Source organism: Psammomys obesus, unplaced genomic scaffold, assembly GCF_907164565.1.
Source record: "Psammomys obesus unplaced genomic scaffold, mPsaObe1.curated_primary_1811, whole genome shotgun sequence".
In the NCBI taxonomy this organism is placed as follows: Eukaryota; Metazoa; Chordata; class Mammalia; order Rodentia; family Muridae; genus Psammomys; species Psammomys obesus.
The window spans coordinates 2,858,088-2,877,185 of record NW_026596152.1 but is presented as its reverse complement, the minus strand read 5'-3'; the positions used below and the strand labels follow the sequence as shown (position 1 = coordinate 2,877,185).

Genomic DNA, 19,098 nt, shown 5'->3' with positions numbered 1-19,098 from the left:
TGTGTGTGTGTGTGTGTGTGTGTGTGTGTGTGTGTGTGTGTGTGTGTGTGTGAATAAGGGTATGCATGTGAGTGCAGGTGTGCATGGAGGCCAGAAGCATGTGCTGTCCCATTTGCAGGTGGGTGTGCACCATAGGACATGGGGTCTAGTTACCAAACTCAGGTCCTCTGCAGGTGTAATGTGCACCCTTAAACCCTGAGCCATCTCTCTGGCTCAGTGATGGTTTTGTTTGTTTGCTTGCTTGCTTGCTTGCTTGCTTGCTTGCTTATTTATTTTAGGTTTTTCAAGACAGTGTTTCTCTGTATAGCCTTGGCTGTCCTGGACTCGCTTTGTTAGACCAGGCTGGCCTTGAACTCACAGAGATCCACCTGCCTCTGCCTACCTGAGTGCTGGGATTCCAAGCATGCACCACTGTGCCTGGCCAATTATGGGTTTTTAAAGTACATGTTGACTCTGGAATGATGCTAGTTCTACAGAATGGTATCAAAGAGAGCACAGAGGCCTTCCACATATTCACTCCTTCCATTTCCCTAGTGTCCACAGATGGTGTGGCCATACTCTATCTGTCAACACCAGGAAGCCAACATTGGAACCAGACTAGTAAATATACCAGACATTGTTAGATTTTACCTGGTTTCTATTTTTACCGTGTCCGCATTCCAGAATCCACACTGCAAACGTCATAGTTCTAATGATATACTGGGCCACTTTTGTCACTCCTACCCCTCTGGGTAGAGGCAGGCTAGAACTCCCACTATTCAAGCCCTTCTAATGTCTCCTTACACAAAAGTACAATTTGTGTCCCAGCCCAGATGAAAGCCATAAATAGTCATAGACGTTTAGTCTTATGGACTGTGTGTATGCTGCTTTTTCATCCATAGCCGGTTGTTGACTTAAATGGTACAGTTTGTTGCAGTCATTCAAGTATTCAACAAATATTTATTAAGCATCTGCTCTGGGTATGTGTGCTGGTACAGAGGGGAGTTAAGAGCTCAAACCAAGGGCAGTAGACACAGGGACAGTGCCAGGGTGTGGGCTCAAAGAGCAGTGTGACCTTGGGCAAAATCTTCAACCTCTTTGTCCATTAGTTTCCTCGTTTATAGAAAGAAGATCATACAAATAACAGCAGGGTCCTCGTGAGGCTTAGGCACACAGTGCAGAGTGTGTGTGTACAGGTGTGGTGTGTGTGTGCCCAAACATCCATGTCTGGTGTTTTCCGAAATTGCTTCCCATCTTATTTTTTGAGACTTAATCCATGCTCACCTAACCACCTTTATTGGGGTGTGGGGGACATCGCAGCAGGGAGGTGAGCATGTGGCTCATTAAGCTGCACACCTCATTGTGAGTGGCAGGCAAAGAGAAAGAGGAAGAGGCCAGCCCCCAAATATCCCCTTCCAGGGAACAATTTCATTATACTAGGCTCAGCCTCCTGAAGTTCTACACCCTGTCCCCAGAAGTGCCACAGGCTGGAGGCCAAACCTTCAGCACATCCAATACTAGGGGACACTTAAGACCCTGGCATAGCAGGTGCTATAGCTCTGATGACTTGTCAGTTTAACTTCCATATTTGTGACGTCACTACTCTGTTGCTGATGGGGCTCAGATACGAGACTCAAATGTGATACTTGGTGGGCTGAGTGAGACAAGCTGAAGGGATTTAATAATAGTGCACACCTCTTTCTCCTGTAGCAGTTCATGCAACATAGGACGGATTTTCCAAGCCTTCCCTCACGCATGTCTAAGACCCTCCTTGAGAAGGTTCCTTCCCTTCTCCCACAGGAAAGAGCACTGCAGGGAAGCAGCTGAACTCACAGGTCCTGCTACATGCCCCAGTCTATTACCATCGGACCACACCTCATTTGTCCAGTAACATCTCCCCCTGACTGTCCATACTCTATCAAACCTAGCGTTAAAATAGACATTTTATCACTTTTTTGTGTGTGTCTTCATTGCTTTGGGAAGGCTCCCACGAAACTCTCCACTCAAAACTTCCACATTTGTGTGCATTTCTTTCTGTCATTATCTAATCCATACAATTTTCAGACCCAAGCTGAGGTCTCTGTGAGTCAAAGTAGAATCTTTCTGCCTTTGGGTTGCCCACCAGAAACTCCCTTCAGAAAAAAGAATGGTCCCACCATTCTCCCCTATAGATTCATGGTAAGCTCAGGCTGCACACATCACACGGAGAGTAAAGCCATTAATAAAGGAAAAGAGAGCTGTCTCCCTGCTGGGAGCCACAGAGAATGGTGAAGTGGGAGGGGCTGAGGGACTGTTAGCCTCTGGTGCTTGCCCTTCATCCTTGCCTCAGTTTACCCTCTCCAAGTCAGATAGTAGAACCATTTACTGTCTCCTCTACCTGAGGGTGGAGGCCCATGGGGAGAGCTAGGAAGACAGAGAGTCAGAAACTTGCCTCTTGAGTGAGGTCTATGTGTGTTTAATTTAAACCTTCTTAAAATAGACTCCTGGAGAGGGGCCAGAGCTTGAGCATTGCATTCTGAAAGTTCTCAAACTCTGAGTGCCGGAGGCAGCCTCGTGTCCCCTGGATTGCACTCACACCATGACCCCATCTTTGCCTCACTGAAAAATTAACATGGACAGGGCACAAAAGAGGGCAGTATGAGACAGGCATGGCGATGCCCACTCATACGGCAACTAGCACGGCTTCCCAAGAGCAAAATGAGCGAACAAGCTCACAGGTCCTGTGAGGGTTCTCCAGTCCAGAGAGCATGGCTGTGTCTTCAGGGACAAGTCCCATGCTCCACAAAACTGATAGAGCGTGCTAATCAACCGGGCTGTGCTCTCCCTGGGAAGAGGGAGTCAGCAGAAAAGGCACGGCCAAGCAGAATGTCAGAGAAAGACGCCAAACGAGAATATATTCGACAACGCATCACACCTGATTCTGTGGAAGCTAGCTGGAGAAGTGAGCCACCTACTCAGCCAGTTGCTGCGGGTGGGAGCTGGGATGAGGTCTCGGACACCAGCCCACACCGCCACTCTGCTCTGGCAGAGAGCTCACCAAGCACTATTCCGGTGACACCTGGATTTGTGTGTCTTCTGTTGAGACCAAAAAATGTTACGAAGCACATGATGGCTTAGAGCGGAACACCCTACCTCCGTCTTCCTCAGACTTCAAAAATGCACACAGCCTAGCTAACTGCCCAAGGTGATGCCTCTCCCCCTGGGAAGCCTTTGGGTAGATTCACACAGTGTTCTTCTTCTCAGGCATTTTCCTTGAACAAGAGTGGGAAGAGGAAAAGGCAAACTCCAGACTGCATATGTCAGCTAAAGTTCTTGTTTAGCTCAAAGCATTCAATGTGATCATTGCTTAGCCACATGGTTTTCCCCAGTATCTTAACCTACCTTTTCCTAGATCAGTGTCACTCAGTGGCTATACAGAAACATATTCACCGTGATTGAGAAGGAAGCTTACATGCTAGTCACTGAAACATTTGGTCAGTGGTCCTCTGCCCTGGCATCTATGTGAGGCCCCTGGGGAAGCCTCTAAGAAGTCTACACAGTAAGACTCTATCCCACACTTCCAGGGTGGACCACCCAGGAGCAGGGACCACAAGGCTGTGTTTCAAGCCATCTCTCAGCAGACACTCATAATAGCTAAACCAGACAGCTATTAGGAATCACTGATTGTCTAGAGAAGGTCCCAGGGAAACATGCTGGACTTCGGATGGGAACAAAGCCATAGACATCAGCCTTTGGGCCTCATGGCATGTGTGCTGGCTAGTTTGATTTGCAACTAGACACAAGTCAGAATCATTTGGAGAGACGAAACCTCAACGGAGAATTCACCCCTACCAGACTGTCCCATCAATCATTTTTTTGATTGATGATTGATGTGGGAGAGCTCATCTCACTGTGGGAGGTGCTTCTGCTGAGCTGGTGGTTCTGGGAGCTGTAACAGAGAGCAAGCTGAGCCAGCCATGAGGAATAAGCCAGTGAGGAGCCCTCCTCCTTGGCCTCTGCGTCAGTTCCTGCCTCCAGAGTCCTGGCTTGAGTTTCTGCACCCCCTGCCCTGACTTTCCCAGAGGATGGACTATAGCTGTAAAATGAAATAAATCCCTTCTCCCCAAGTTGCTTTGGCCATGGTGTTTTATCACATTAGTGGAATCCCTAGCTAAGACAGGTTTCATCTGCTCTACTTCTGTCTGCCTCTGTGCAGTTTCTGGAAGTGTCCTGTGGTCTGAGCGCTTGCTTAGCGAAGGGGTGGCACCCCTTGAGTGGACTCTGGCAGCCCTGCCTGTCCTTAGAGTTCTACCCTGAGAACAGTGGTGTGAGAAGGCTGAGGCTTGGGAATGGGGCCAAAGGGGCCGCCTGGCCACTTGGAGTCTGGACTAGAGGCGCCAGGAGAGATAGCACGACTCCCTGGGGCCCAGACCAGGCCAGTTCCCCAAGGCTAAGGGTTTCTGCCAAATGTGTGGATGAAAGCCCTAAGCAGTGATTACAGTACATACGTATATGCACCTTCCCGAATTGGGCAGGCTTACTCTTCTAGATCTGTTGGAGTCAGAGTCTAGGGAAGATGGGTTAGGGTCTAGGTCTAGAGCAAACGCTACCCTCCATATCTGATTAAACTGGCTGCCCTGAAACAATGTGTTTCTGCTGCCACAGTTCATGGGAGATGGGTTGGCTACAGCACTCCCATTTTACATGCCATAAAACAGGCCTCAGGGGCTAAGCTTATTTAAAGGTCAGTGAGGGAGCTGAGGTGTGGCCTGCACCTCCCTCCTGTCTACTCCATATCAATGTCTCAGTCATTGCTGAAGTACCACACTCTCTCCCAAAGCATGGTATGGGGCCCACATCACACTAACCTTTTCAAGCTCACTGAAAGCATTCAGGGAAAGTTTGCCTAGTTAATGGAGGGGGGTGGGGGTAATCTACCTTTTCATCACCAAAGTCCATCTTAGAAATAGTGAGCAGCATGGCCGGAGCCGTCTCCACTCACACCCTCTGTTTGTGGCCTGCCCTCTGGACTAAAATCCCTTTTTATTTTCTTTAGATTAGAACAGTGAAGTTTAGCTGTCAATGCCAGAAGAACAACTAGAAGTAGAGATATAGGGCCTTGCCTGCCGTTCATTCCTCTTTTATTCATCATTTTCACACAGTACAGTACTCAGTAGAAACCTGTCATCTGACTTATTGTGAACAGAGGCTGTTGTCACCACAGAGATCTAAAGGTGAGCCACCACAAAAGTGAATCACAAAGAAAAGGGCTCTGTGTGACATGTGCAGTTCTGTGGACTTAAATATTCCTTGCCTTAAATTATCCCACAAGGAACACAAATTGCTCTTCACACAAGGCTTTCTAGCTCCCTAGACCATGGTAGTGGTTTGAATGAAAATGGCTCCCATAAGATCATATGTTTGACTTCAGCTGGTGGGATGTTTGGGAAGGATTAGGGGGTGTGGCCTTGTTGGAGGGGCATGACCTTGGTGGAGGAGGTGTGTCATTAGGGGTTAGCTTTTAAGTTTCCAAAGCCCATGCCATTCCCAGGGTCTGTCTGCTTCCTGCTTGTAGATCAAGGTGTAAGCTCTCAGCTCCTGCCACAGCGGCATGCTTCCTGCCTGATGCCATGTTCCTAGCCATGATGAATGGCCGGAATTTTAACCCTCTGAAACTGTAAGCCCCCAATAAACTCTTTCTTCTGCAAGTTGCCTTGGTCACAGTGACTTATCACAGCAATAGAAAAGTAACTATTCTTTAGAATAGAAAAGTAAGACAATAGAAAAGTAAGACAACCGTTCATTTTCACAGTCTCCTTAGAGGAGATTAATATGTCCTTGACTGAGGTTAAGAGGGCTTAGTCCCAGGCAAAAGTCTCACCTGGACCCAAAAAGCACCCATTGGGAAGGGCTCCCCTCTGTCCCCTCACCTTAGAAGACAAATACATAATTCCAATCTGTGTGCTATCTCTTGAATGAGGACTGTCTTCCATGGCTTCACCTGCTTAAATACCTGAACCCCAGCTGGTGGTGTACTTTTGGGAGCCTGTAGAACCCGTTGGATATTCGACCTACCTGGCAGGCGTAGGGATACAGAGGCTGGTGGTTGAGACTTATACCCCAGCCACACTTCTGGCCTGAGAGCTCTGCTGCCTGCTCTACTGAGAAGAGATGATGATGACAGGGAGCCACAAGCATTCACCAGCATGGATGTGAGCTGCTTCCACAGCCTTCCCAGGCATGATGGACTGTGCGCTCTCAAACCGGGAGCCAAAATAAGTCTTTCTTTCATTAAGCTGCTTTGTGTCCAAGATTCAGTCACAGGAATGAGACAGGTAAAGGATACACTGTCCCTCCCTTCCCAAGACGTGGGTGACACCAAGATCACCTCAGGTTGCTGCGCGCTGGCCTCCGCCACTCACCTGTATTTATAGTCTCTGAAGCACATCTGATGGGCTTTGAGCTTAGAGATGAGAAGCTTGAGAATTTTGAGGAAGATGAAGAAATTAACCTGGAAAACAAAAAGCAGATATAGGTAAGTAAGGGGTGTGTGCCACACTCTGTGGGCACCCAGGTCACCCTGGCGTGGCCTCCTCCCGTGAACCAGGGGCAAGTTGGCAGTTAGCTGGTCACACAGGAAGTGTCTAGGTACCCCCATTGTCCCAAAGACTCTTTGAACTGAACCCCCCCCCCCCCCCCCCGCCCCGAGAGGTAACTTGGAGTATCCTTTGCTTTACCCTGCCTGGGAGAGGTCCAGCACTCAGCAGTGTGAGAAAGACAAACAGTATCATTACTAAGTAACATGTATTGATCTCTCACAACCCCAGATTTGAGCTGAGAACTTTCCACATACCGTTTCATTTAATCTTCAAAATGACCCTCTGAAGTTGTCATGGTTAAGGGGTTTTTTTTGTCCCCACAAAACTTTGCTGTGTTTGCAGGGGAGAGGAGAATAGCATAACAGTGAAGCTCAGCATGACTGAGCAGGTGATTATGACTGAAGCTTCCCTCACGTGAACAGTCCAGTGTGTCCAATAGGGCCCTCTTACTGTGTGACCAGGTCTGCAGCGGACTCACTGAGCAGTGTCTGCCCTGCACTCTCGAGGCTCTTTCCCACAATGATCACAGACTGGACAAATCTAGACCTTCACTGTAATTCCTTGATGCTCCTTTTAACAAGGAGACCCTGCTCTCCCTCCCTCACTCTCACCCTGTGTATGTATTACACTTCATTACTTTGAGCTAATGAAAAAAAACATGGTAAAAGGGATGTCTCCTTCTCTCTCTCTTCCTCTCCCCACCACCTCTGTCTGGGGTTGCTCAGCCTTGAGGAAACTAACCACCATGCTGTGTGAGAGGAGTCCCACATGGGAGAACTAAGTCTTCCCCCCAATGGCCTGCAGTTCTCCACAGCCGTGTGTGTGTGTGTGTGTGTGTGTGTGTGAATAGTGTGTGAATACCTTGGGGGTGATTCTCCTCCAGGGCCTTTCTATGGCATCATCTCTGTCTGATATTTTGACTCAAGAGAGAGTATGTGTCTGCTGGATGTAAAAACAAACAAATGAACAACAACAAAAAAAAAACCTAAGTGGCTGAGTGTAGGCTACAAGTGTTGGGTGTAGGCTAAGTATGAACTTGGATAGTGAACATATGGTCTGTGAGGAGACTGGAAGGCAAGGCTAGCCAGTAAGAGGCTTGCATGGTCACGTGGTCACGCTGAAGGGCTTGGGTTTTCTCATGAAGGTAATGGAGAACCAGGGATAAATTCTAAACAGGCATATGACCTGATCAGATTGGAACCTCTCCTTTTCAGGAAGACCGTTTTTGGCAGCAGTGAGGGGGGACGGATTAGGTAAGGGTAAGCCTGGAGGAGGGGGAGCAGTTGGGAGGCAGTTTCCAAGTTCCTGGGGAAGATGATGGATGGGCAAACTCAGGCGGCTGCCCTGCAGGTTTCAGTGATAATGAGGAGCGACTCGTGTAAAACTACTAAGGGTGTGTCAGATGAACTTTGATGCTGGTGGGTTGTGACACCAAAGATGAGCTGACACCTCACACTCCACTGTGTGGTAGTGTCATTCACCCATAACGGAGCCATGAGTGGGGGAAGGGCTTTGGCGATTTGGGGAGGACAATGTGTCTAAAAGCTTCAATCATAAGAGGTGCTTTAAGGCAGATAGACGTTCATGTCTGGACCTCAGCAGAGCATGAAGCCATTAGAGTGCTGAGAGGGGCTTTGGTGGAGGACTTTTTCTAAGATGGAGAAGGTTTAATAAGACTCCCATGCAATGGGAATCGAGCTGATAGAAAGGGCAATCAGGTGACAAGCCATGGAATTAAATCTCTACAAACACTGACCTAGCACAATACAAATGTCCCCAGGTGGAAGAAAAAGCCTACAGACTGAAACACGTGCTATAAAATGCAGCATATGTACCTCCTCCATGCTCCACTGGCCTCAGAGACTCAATGCTCAGTGCTAAAGAAGCCGGAGTTTCTAAAACATAAACCAACAGGAACGAAGGCAGTGCCCAGCCAAAGGAGATTTAGTACCAGAAAATTTTAAATATTCAAATGAAACCATAAACAAGTAATTTATCCCTTTTAATGGGATATCTGCTTCTCATCACAATGAGAAAACACTGCGTGCTTGGCTTAGAAACTTGTATATATAACATGGGCATTTTCCTGACAAAGTAAGCTTAATGGGGACGATACATCTTTCAGCCAATGGACTGCAGTCTGGACCATCTCCTAGGAAACGAAGGGCCTGTGGATCTGCTCCTCTCTGTGTCTCCCAGAAACTGGACAAGAGAAAATGGGCATGAACCAAGGGCCACATGAAGGAAGCACCTCCCTAGAGTCCCCGTGGATGGCCAGCTCCAGTAACCATGGAGCCTGGCCTCCTCCGGGTTTCCAGAGGTCTAAGAGACAGCAGCCACATTTGGATGATGGGTTCTTCGTTTGTGTACCATCAGAGAAGGTATAAATGAGGAATGTTTTCAAGAATGAAGCTAGCTCCCCTAGGAATGTGTGACAAAGTAGGTAACACTCAGAACCTCAAACATATAAAACTCTCTTCCAGGGCCTGAACCCTGCAGCTGCTTTTGCAGCCATTACCTCCCGGGTGACACGTGTTTGACACCCTAGCATCAGTACACAGCTGTGGGGCTACAGGAAAGAGTGGTGAGTTCTACCATGGCAGCTGCTCTGGGGCTGGCTTCATATTACCAACAATCTTTCCTATCTGTCAAGTCCTGGTGCCTTCTGCCTGCTGTATGAATAAAAATGCTTACATCTCTAAGACCTCTCCTTCAGGCCCAAACATAGCTTCCCCAAATGTTCTGCTGAAAGCACATGCTCTGTAGAAGGTAAGGAGTGGTTCAGAGAGCATGGAGGAAGGTCTCCTTTCTCTCATTCAAATGTACACATACACACACACACACACACACACACACACACAGTTCATGTTTGGACACTTTGTCCTCAGTTGATGGCACTGTTTGGGAAGGTTACAGAACTTTTAGGAGGTGGAACCTTGCTACAGGAAGTACAACCCTAGGGCAAGGCTGTGAGGGCGTATAGACCCACCCTCCTTCCTGTTGTTTCTAACTTTCCAAGCATGAATGAAACTGTGACCAACTAGCTTCCTTTTCAGGCTGCTTTGCTTTCCCTCCCTGTCACCACGTCGCTGTCATAATGGAACCTTTTGTATTTTATCACAGAAAAAAAAAAAGTAACCAAATGATCTGATTTACTTTCACCATGAAAAGCAGTGAAGGTAAACAAAATAAGACAGAATTTAGAAAGACAGAGCTCCCAATCAGTACTGGGAGCAGAGAGCAGCCCATAAGCTAGGCTGAAATGCATGCTGAGGCTTGTCTGTGAAAGAAAACCTGGAAAGGGTAGGACAGGAGTGGACAGGAGATGTGTGAAAGCGACATCTCATCTCTCCACTTTCCTTGTAGAGGCAGAAGAGGCTCTTGATGGCAGATGATGGGACAAGGCAGGTAGGGAGGCTTCCACTTCAGCTCTTCAGTAGAGAACAGTGTAGAAGAGAGTTGATGTCTTGGGAGACCAGGAGCTATAGGAAGCACCTGCTTCCTCTTGAGACAGAAGATCTAAAGATGGACAAAGGAAAACGAGCAGTAATTTTGCCCATTTCTCAGCATTGTCACAATCTTAACCTGTCAGAGGAGTGAATGGGGGTAAATGATGTTTTGCCTTTATGGCATCAATGGACAATTCATTCAACTAACTGGCTGAACACCCTCTCAACTGGGTGTCCAATATGGTCAGACTATTAGCTCCTGGGAGCAGGATAAAGCTGCAAAGACCTTTCTCGATGTAATTAGGTAATGAGGCTTCCCTCAAAGGAGTGGAGTAATTGTGGCTTTACAATTTTGCCAGCAGGTGATGGTGGCTAAGAGGCAAGAACTCACTGTGTGCCAGTGTGACTCAACTCCAGCAGAACAAGAACGAGAGGCTAATTTAAGAGCACAGTTCTATGAAATGACAGGAATAAAGAAGGGAGGAATTCTCCCGTTTCTTTTTTCTGGTGAAAGACTCAGAGAACATCTAGATGTCCCGCTTGTCACAGCATGGGCATTTCTGAAACACAAGAATCATGACACTAGGAGCAGCAGATGAAGACGCACAACATAAGAAACTGCAGTAAGGGGTCACATCATTAGGAAGGTTGAGAACCACTGTTTTAGAATTTCAGCCTAAATAGAATATATACGGAGGTCAGGGATTTTTTTTTTTTCTTAACACAGTATTTCCTTTCGCTATGTCACAACCTAGTGCAGTGGGGATCTCTGTTCTGTGTAGTTATTTGGGGACCCACGGCTCTCTTCATATTGTTATTCAGTAAATTTTCTTTTAAAGATTTATTTATTTATTATTTATACAATGTTCTGTCTTCATGAATTCCTACATGCCAGAAGAGGGCACCGGATGTTATAATAGATGGTTATGAGCCACCATTTGGTTGCTGGGAATTGAACTCAGGACCTCTAGAAAAACAACCAATGCTCTTAAGCTCTGAACCACCTTTACAGCCCGAATCTTCTTATAGACTGGAATGATGGCTATTCAGATTAGTGGAGAGTGGCAATGTATAGTCATATGACCAGCCATGAAGGCCACAGTCAATGCTGTATTCTGCCCGTTAATAGCAAACAGTCTTTTTCTTACGAAAGAAACACTCCTCCAGTTTCTATTCAAGGTCAATTCCTCTTGGCCAAATCCCTGTAGACACAGACAGTAGAGGTTAAACAGCATTTTCCCTGAGACCTTTATAGAAACTATCTTTTCCAGACATGTCTGGTGACTTTTGCTAGTCGACAGAATAGAAAGATCAGCTCAAGTATTAGCTTCCAAGGAGGACTACTAGGACCGTCAGATGTGAAGGAATACAACATCCCAACTGAGAAGGAAAACTTTGAGTTTCTCCACCCAGGCGAAATGTGGGGTGCTTGTGGTCAAACCGACAGGGACCAGCAACATCTATCACACTAAAGATCAACCTTGAGTACTCAGTTTGGCTAATTGAAACATCATAGGCAGAAGAAAACTGTAGCTTGATATTTCTCCAAAGTGATCCCTCCTCACTGATCCAAAGTGATCCAAAGTGATCAGTGAGGAGGCCTGATCACCAAGGATAAGAAGGAAGGGCATCAATCAAGAAGTGTTTGCAGAGGACTCCAAAGGAGGGCTGAGTAAAAACAGTCAATGTGGAGCTGAGAAGGAGGTGACTTGAAAGGACCTCCAAGGAACAACACCAATCTGAAGTCCAGGAAGAAGGAAAAAGATAGGATCTGGGAGGGCACCAAATGCTGTGGCTTGAGTGTCTGGTGATGGGCGGTGCAGTCACTCACTGCATAGAGAGGGCAAGAGGAAGAGAAAGATGGACGCAAACATCAGGTGTCCGTGGTGAGCGAAAGTGAATACGGAGCTAATCATACTGGCGTTAGAGAAACAACAGCAAGTGAAGATCATTTTATCCAAACTGAGAGGGCAAAACAAACAAACAAAGAAAAAAACAAAAACAAAAAAGACCCACCATGCTCTTGTCCGGGAAAGGAGGGATGTTACTCCAGGAGCCAGGAAAGACTGGCAGAAGCCAGCAGAGTCAGTCAAGCCACTGAACTGATAATAAGCACATTGGAGCCTGCTGCTAATGCTACTGCTGCAAGGACCATTCTTGGAAAAGCAAGGATATAACAAGATGCATTTCAATCCCAGCTACAAACTAGATCACAGGCCATTGTGAGTCCAGTGAAAACCTAAGTATCTACAGTGGAACTTGAGCCACAAGGAATTGCAGAAACAATCCAGGAGATTTCAACAGCAATTGAGAACTATTAATCAAGCTTCCAGAAAATGGTAGAATAAATATCAGTGGTTTAATCAGACAGAGCTTGTACTCTATCTAACAGAGGATTTGTAGCTTCTCTCTAATTTTTTTTCCTACTTGGTTAGCAAGTACCTCTCAGAGCTCAGAGCATGGAGTCCAATCCTTTACTAAATGTGTTTGCCAAGTGGCCACCATATACTTAAGCTGGCTGCTAGGATAAGTAGCAAGCAGATCCTAAAGAAATACTTGAAATGTACTGGAAGGTATTGGAGCAGAAGCCAGGAAATATGGAATCCATGGAGGAGAGTGTCCTGGCACAGTGCCATACAGAAGTTGGTGCTTGACCCAAGACCTGAAAGATGAACACTAGACCCCACCCCTCTCTCTCCCCCACCCCACCCCCACCCCTGTGAATAAGATGCTGGGAAAATCAGCAAGAACCCCTGCTGTGGATACAAACAGGTTTTTGTTTTGGTCTCAGGTGTGGGATGTGGAACTGATTCAGATGGTCCACAGCAGCAGACTATTTTGCCTCATGCAGGCTCTGAAAGGAGCTCTTTGCCAGCTGCATATAGTTTAAATCTGAGGAGTCTGGAGAGGGAATAAATGCCAGAGCCCAGAGAGTGGAGGAAGAGAAAGAACAAGGCTGCTCCTGCTTCCCTGCTGCGGTTCCTGGTTGCTGTTTGTGAAACAAGAACGTGGAGATCTCCTGAAACAAGGATTGGACTGCTCCAAGGAACCCGACGACCCTAACCAGCTGGAAGCAGTCAAGAAAGAAGCGTGTCCCCTCTCCCACTAACCCTTTCAATCGCCTACCTGATGCTGGGCTGTTGGAAGGGATTGGGGTGGAGTAGGGAGAAAAAGATAGAAGAAACGTAAATAAAAGAGGTTGTTTTTTTTTTTTTAAATAAAGTATGCCTACAGACCCAGGGTGTCTAAGTCTATAGACTAATACCTGAAAGATATTCACCAGAGGCATGCCAAGCATAGGCCCGGAGGAAATAAGTTGTTTTGAGGAGCAACGGGTGGAACTATCACTCAGTCACTCACCTTACTTGGTCTATGATGTTACTGAGGCAAGTAATGTCTCAGCTTGTCAGTGTCCTTCCCAAAACATAAGCATAATAGCACTTCAACTTTGTGGGCTCATTGAGAAGAGTTCATATACTCAAAACACGGAAGAGCTGGCATTGGTTGGAAGTACTCAGTAAATGTTACCAGGCAGCAGTACTGGTGCCAGGGTGGGAAATGGGTGCTTGGTTTCCCCCATGGGACTGTGTGAGCAGAGAGAACAGAATGATTGGGAACCGGATGACTGGAGAGGCGAGGGCTCAGAGTCCTGTAAGTCGGACATGAGAACGTTCGCTCTCAGCCAAGTGACTAATAACAAAGGAAAGGTACCAACAGTGGGCATGTCACTTGCAACTACCCCCCCCCAAGCATCCTTGGTGCTCCTACCATTTCTATGCACAACTCTTCTCCAGGTCACAGCCGTATCTAAGCAAGGAATTTCCTTGAGTTGCTGACAGATGCTAACAATCTTCTACAAAACTATTCTCTTTTTTCTTTCAAGGTCCTATGCTATCTGCACAAAGGAGCCAAAACGGACCACCCAGCCACCCCTTGGCGCTGACATGGAACACAGTGCTAGCTAGCCAGTGGGCACTCAGGGGCAGGCAGGAAGATGTCTCCAACTGTCAGTGGAACCTGTCAGCCCAGTGATGGTTAGCCCCCTGACTGCTCCTCCAGCGTCCTCAGCAAAGCTCATCCTCACACCCTCGTCTAAGTCCAGGCTTCCTAAACTGTGGGCCACAAGTTTATACAGGGTCCTATCACTCAGTGTAGAAGGCCGAAAGACACTGGAACATACAGTGACCAAAAGCTTAACTCAGAATTAAACGCACATGTCTAATGAGTTTCTGGCCACATTAGCCCACGTTGCGTCGTGAAATCATGAAACTTGAAGCAGCCTTGTTTCTGAAGACATGACGCTCTCACTGCACACTCCAGTGAACACTTCCTGAGACACCTCAGCTTGGATTCAGGGCTATTGTGTTTTATGAGTTGCAGTGTTTTCACTCTACATACAAAGTCGTCTTCTCTTAAAGGATGATGCTTTAATTACAGAAAAGAGAAAGACTTTTCACGTTTCTCTACCATCATTCTATAGCACTGTAAATATTCAATTCCTTTGTCTTTGGACTGGATCGTTAGAATGTTTGATTTTAAAATTGCTGTTTGAGGGAATGGAAAGGTGGCTCAGCAGTTAAGAATGTTTACTGCTCTTCCGGAAGACCCAGGTTCAAATCCCAGCACCCATATTAGGTGGTTCACGACTGCCTGTAACTCCAGCTCCAGGGGATCTGACACCCTTTCTAGATCCACAGGCACCTGCACTTATACATGTACACACACCTAACACACATACACACAATAATTAAAATCTTTAAAAAAAAATAAGCCTTTCCAAAATAGCTGCTGCTTGAGTTGCTGATTTCAGTTTCACTTTAAAAATTGCTCCATGAATTTCAGCTTGGGATGGGAAAGACTCTTCAGTAATTTCTAAACATTCTAAACAAGCCTTAAACATACTTCTGTCATTTTGAACTACATATTTATATGGTGACATTCTCAACATTAATAGTTATAAAATGCAAAATATCAACTCTGAAAAAATTGAAAATATAGTATCTAATATTCAGCCTAAGATTTAATTTATATGTAAAAATAAACAATATCAATCACACTAGTATGAAAATTTAATTTTGTTAAATGTCCAAATCATGTATATGCCAAGAATTTCTTTTAAAGTAAATTTCTTTATAAATCACTGTCCATCAGTGTTTGGTTTATAGCCACATTGTGTTTGTCTACAAACTTGGGGTCCCATAAAAGTTGCTTTGGCAAAAGAGGTCACAAGTGGAAGAGCTTAAGAAGCATGCTTTAAATGGGTCCTCTAGGTCATCTCTATTCTCTGCAAGTATTAAACACCCCAACAAAACCAAGTGATATAGATATCTTTTAATTGTTTTGTATTAACACTAATTGTTCATGTTTCTCCTCTGAAAGTCATTTCCTTGCTTTCCTCCTCCCACTTTCTAATGACATTAAGATAAAAGCTGAGCAGGTCGCGGGGGGCACACATCTGTAATCCCAACAATGGGGGGCCTGAGGCAGGAGGGCTGCCATGAGGTGGAAGTCAGGCTCAACTGTGTAGCAAGACCCTGTCTCAAACAAACAATCAAGAAGCACACACTGATAGCTCCATGGTTTCTGCAAAGCCCTTTTCCTATCACAGCCTTTAGGTGCAGGATCATAGAGCTGACTACAAGTACCATTTAAAGATGCAGAGAGCTGGAGGCTTGCAGTGCTACCCTGAATTTAGGTCTAATTTCTCACCCAGAAGAAACTGCTCACACATCGTATTTCCCCTCTCATAGACCAGAGATCTGAGGATTTAGGAGGGAGGTGAGAATAGAGGGATACTCCCTGAAGTTGCCAAACCCAGAGAAGAAAAGGGTGAATGGAATGGGTGGATGGGATGGTCCTTACTGTCACACAAAGCAGCATGGGTCCTCTGATGATCCACCAGATTTTCTTATTCCCGTTTGTTGCCCAGCACCTAAGGACAAGGTCAGGAGTAGGAGACACATGAGATGAGGATGAATGCCCAAGTTTCACGCCCTGTAGAAGAAGGATGCTTGCCTGTCTTAAAGATAACTATCAGTCCATCTCCTTAGAGGAGGGATGAGGGAAAAAGAAAAAAAAAAACTGTTTCACTTCCTACCAAGAAATTGCTCTTTATCCTTAGGAGCGTACTGCATAGATGCTTCCACTTTTTCTTCAATGCAAACCAAAACCCTGGGTTGTAGATACTTATTACTTTACCCAATAGTTTGTTTTCCTTATTTCAATTATCATTGATTATATATGTATATCCACATGTGAATATGAAGGATATCTGGTGGTTACCTGAAGGGAGAAATGGACTTCACGATACACATCATTTAGGAACGGGCTTAAAGCATTTGCTGAGTTTCAGTTCCTACAAGTTAGGAGATTCAGAACTACCTTATGCCTCCTGACGTGTTTTAGTCTTCGTGTTATACTTCATGAGGCAGCAGTGCCACGTTGTGTATAATGAGTTTTCCACCAATCCGAATCGTTTCCTCTCATGCGAACAAACCTATCAAAACTACTTTGTGCTTCTGTCCTTATGCACCCAGGACCACAGCTGGTCCAAACAGCATCTTTCAATAATTTACATGTGTAGCTAGTATGCTTCTATATGATCTTGACTATCGACACTATCTGTTACACTAGAGGGACAAAGTAGGAGAAACCGAAGAGTCTGTTTGGAAAGGTGATGTCGTTGCCTGTATTTGGGTATATCTTGGAATTGCTGGTCCAGGAAAGGCTGACACCAGGTGGATTACCTACCCTATGTTCTCCAGGTATGCGCGGGCAAAACTCCAGGGAACAACAAACAGCATGGGGAAGGCTGTATAAAAAGCAGAGAAGCTAGTTAGAAGTTGCTTGTCTAAAATTGCCTGTTCTCACTCCAGCCTGATGGGGCCCAGGACACCAGGTCCTAGACTGTGAGAACTGGAGATGCTTAGAGTAGCCCAAGACCAGCCACGCCTCAGTAGTAAGAGAAGTTAGACCCTGGGGAGAAAGGGCTTGGAACTGTCAAAATGTAGTTTGGAAAAAAAATCCATGGTCTTCAGTCAGATTTTCCCTGAGAAATATCATGGGTCCATTTATTTCCTCTGAGCCCTGTGTCCTCTAATGGACCAAGGGCTTGTGGAAACCAGAGTTCCAGATCAAGATACAATGCCCATGCTTTTATGATAATAATAATAAATAATGATGATGATGGTGGTGGTGATAATGACAATGAACTTTTATTTTCTCAAATACTTGTTGTCATAGACTGATGGATTTTTATTTTTTCATCTCAAAATTCCTGTGCTGAAGACCTGTCACCACTGCGTTAGTGTCTGACAACGGGGAATGTGGCATAACTAGGTTTAGAAGACATTCTGGCTTAGGGTTCTCCAGATGGGATTAGCGTCCTTATGAAAAGAGACTGGAGAACTCATTTTCTCCCTCTCTCCACCATGCCAACAGGGCAGTTGTGTGCATGCCAGGAAGAGGATCCTCACTAGAATGCAAGCACATTAGCCTCTGAGCCTTCAGAAACCAGTGTCTGTTGCTCAAGCCACACAGATATTTTGTTATGGTATCGTAGGAAGGCTAATGCGGTTGGAAAGAAGGCAAGAGGTTTGTCATCTGGTTGCACGAAAGATCTTTCCATTTTTTCATATGTGCATTGGAGCATACAGCGCCTGTACTTGTGAATGGGTGTATCTGTGTACGCACATGCGTGTTTCACACACCACACACACACACACACACACACACACACACATTTTCTTTGGAGAGCCTTGTATTGAGAAATCATCTGCTCCAAGTGTCATGCTCTAGTTGGGATTTCTGGCTCCAACCAAAGTCTCTGATGGCGGGCTCCCACGTTCTGGGCCCCCGGGAGAGGAGGAGGGGAGTCGCATCACTCACCCCAACCCACCACCAGGTATCTGGGCCACAGCCGCCTTTCAGGAAGCACTGTGGGCGCCAGCAGAGCATGGAGGTAAAGTCCTTCAACCAGCAGCCACAAGTGGTTGGCGCCCACAAAGTAGTGCAGGAGGACCTGGACGGAGCGGCAGGAGGTGGACATCTGCGGGGGCAGAACCTGGGTGAGTCCGGGTGTTCTCAGCACCTGGATGGGCAGGGCCTCCCCAGGTACACACATGCCCAGGCCTGTCTTCCCCTCTTTCCTGAGCCTTTGCTGACTACCTCAAGGAGACTGGCAAGAAGGCTTCCCAGAGCTTTTGCAGATCGGTCTCTTCTGGGACAGTCTAGGCCAGCGTTTCTCAACCTGTGGGTCGCAACTCTTTCGGGAGTCAAACAACCCTTTCACAGGGGTTGTCTTAGACCACCGGAAAACACAGGTATTTATATTAAGGCTTGTAACAGTAGCAGAATTACAGCTATGAAACAGCAATGGAAATAATTTTATCACTGGGGTCACCACGGCATGAGGAACTGTATTAAAGGGTCGCAGCATTAGGAAGGTTGAGAACCACTGTTCTAGGCTCTTTTTATTTTATCTATTCATGTATTTATTTATGTATATATGTGTGTATGTGTGTATTTATTATTTGTGAAACCATGTCCTATGTACCCAGGCCAGGCTTGAACTGGTTATGTAGCCAAGGATGATCCTGAACCTCTGACCCTCCTGCCTGTTGCTTCTGTCCTGGGATTGAAGTCGAGAGAGCCACTGGGGAGCCCAGAGCTCCACTCATGCGCAGTAAGCACAACATTTAGACTTTCTCTTTTTGAAGATCAAAAGCAGAAGCTAGAGAGATGACTCGGGGTTAAAGGGCACTTCCTGCTCTTACAGAGGACCTGGATTGTCTCACAGCACCTACATGGTGGCTCAGAACAGGGTGTAAGTCCAGTCCCGAGGGATCTGGTGGCCTCTACTCACCTTTTCAGGCTTCTTCATGCACACGGTGTACACACACATGCATACAAAGTGGAAGGAAGGAAGGAAGGAAGGAAGGAAGGAAGGAAGGAAGGAAGGAAGGGAGGAAGGGAGGAAGGAAGGGAGGGAGGAGGGAAGGAAGGAAGGAAGGAAGGGAGGAAGGGAGGAAGGAAGGGAGGGAGGAGGGAAGGAAGGAAGGAAGGAAGGAAGGAAGGAAGGAAGGAAGGAAGGA

General features: G+C 46.3%; 1 protein-coding gene across 1 annotated transcript in view; it reads right to left on the bottom strand.

Moving 5' to 3' along the window:
* Window positions 1–19,098, bottom strand: part of Glp2r (glucagon like peptide 2 receptor) — a 55,306-nt gene that overhangs the window by 10,920 nt on the left and 25,288 nt on the right. The window contains exons 7-10 of the mRNA XM_055594365.1: window positions 17,894–18,053; window positions 16,757–16,817; window positions 15,869–15,938; window positions 6,381–6,469 (exon numbers count right to left, since the gene is read on the bottom strand). Of these exons, the coding sequence (XP_055450340.1) occupies window positions 6,381–6,469; window positions 15,869–15,938; window positions 16,757–16,817; window positions 17,894–18,053 (380 nt within the window). The remainder of the gene's footprint in view (window positions 1–6,380; window positions 6,470–15,868; window positions 15,939–16,756; window positions 16,818–17,893; window positions 18,054–19,098) is intronic.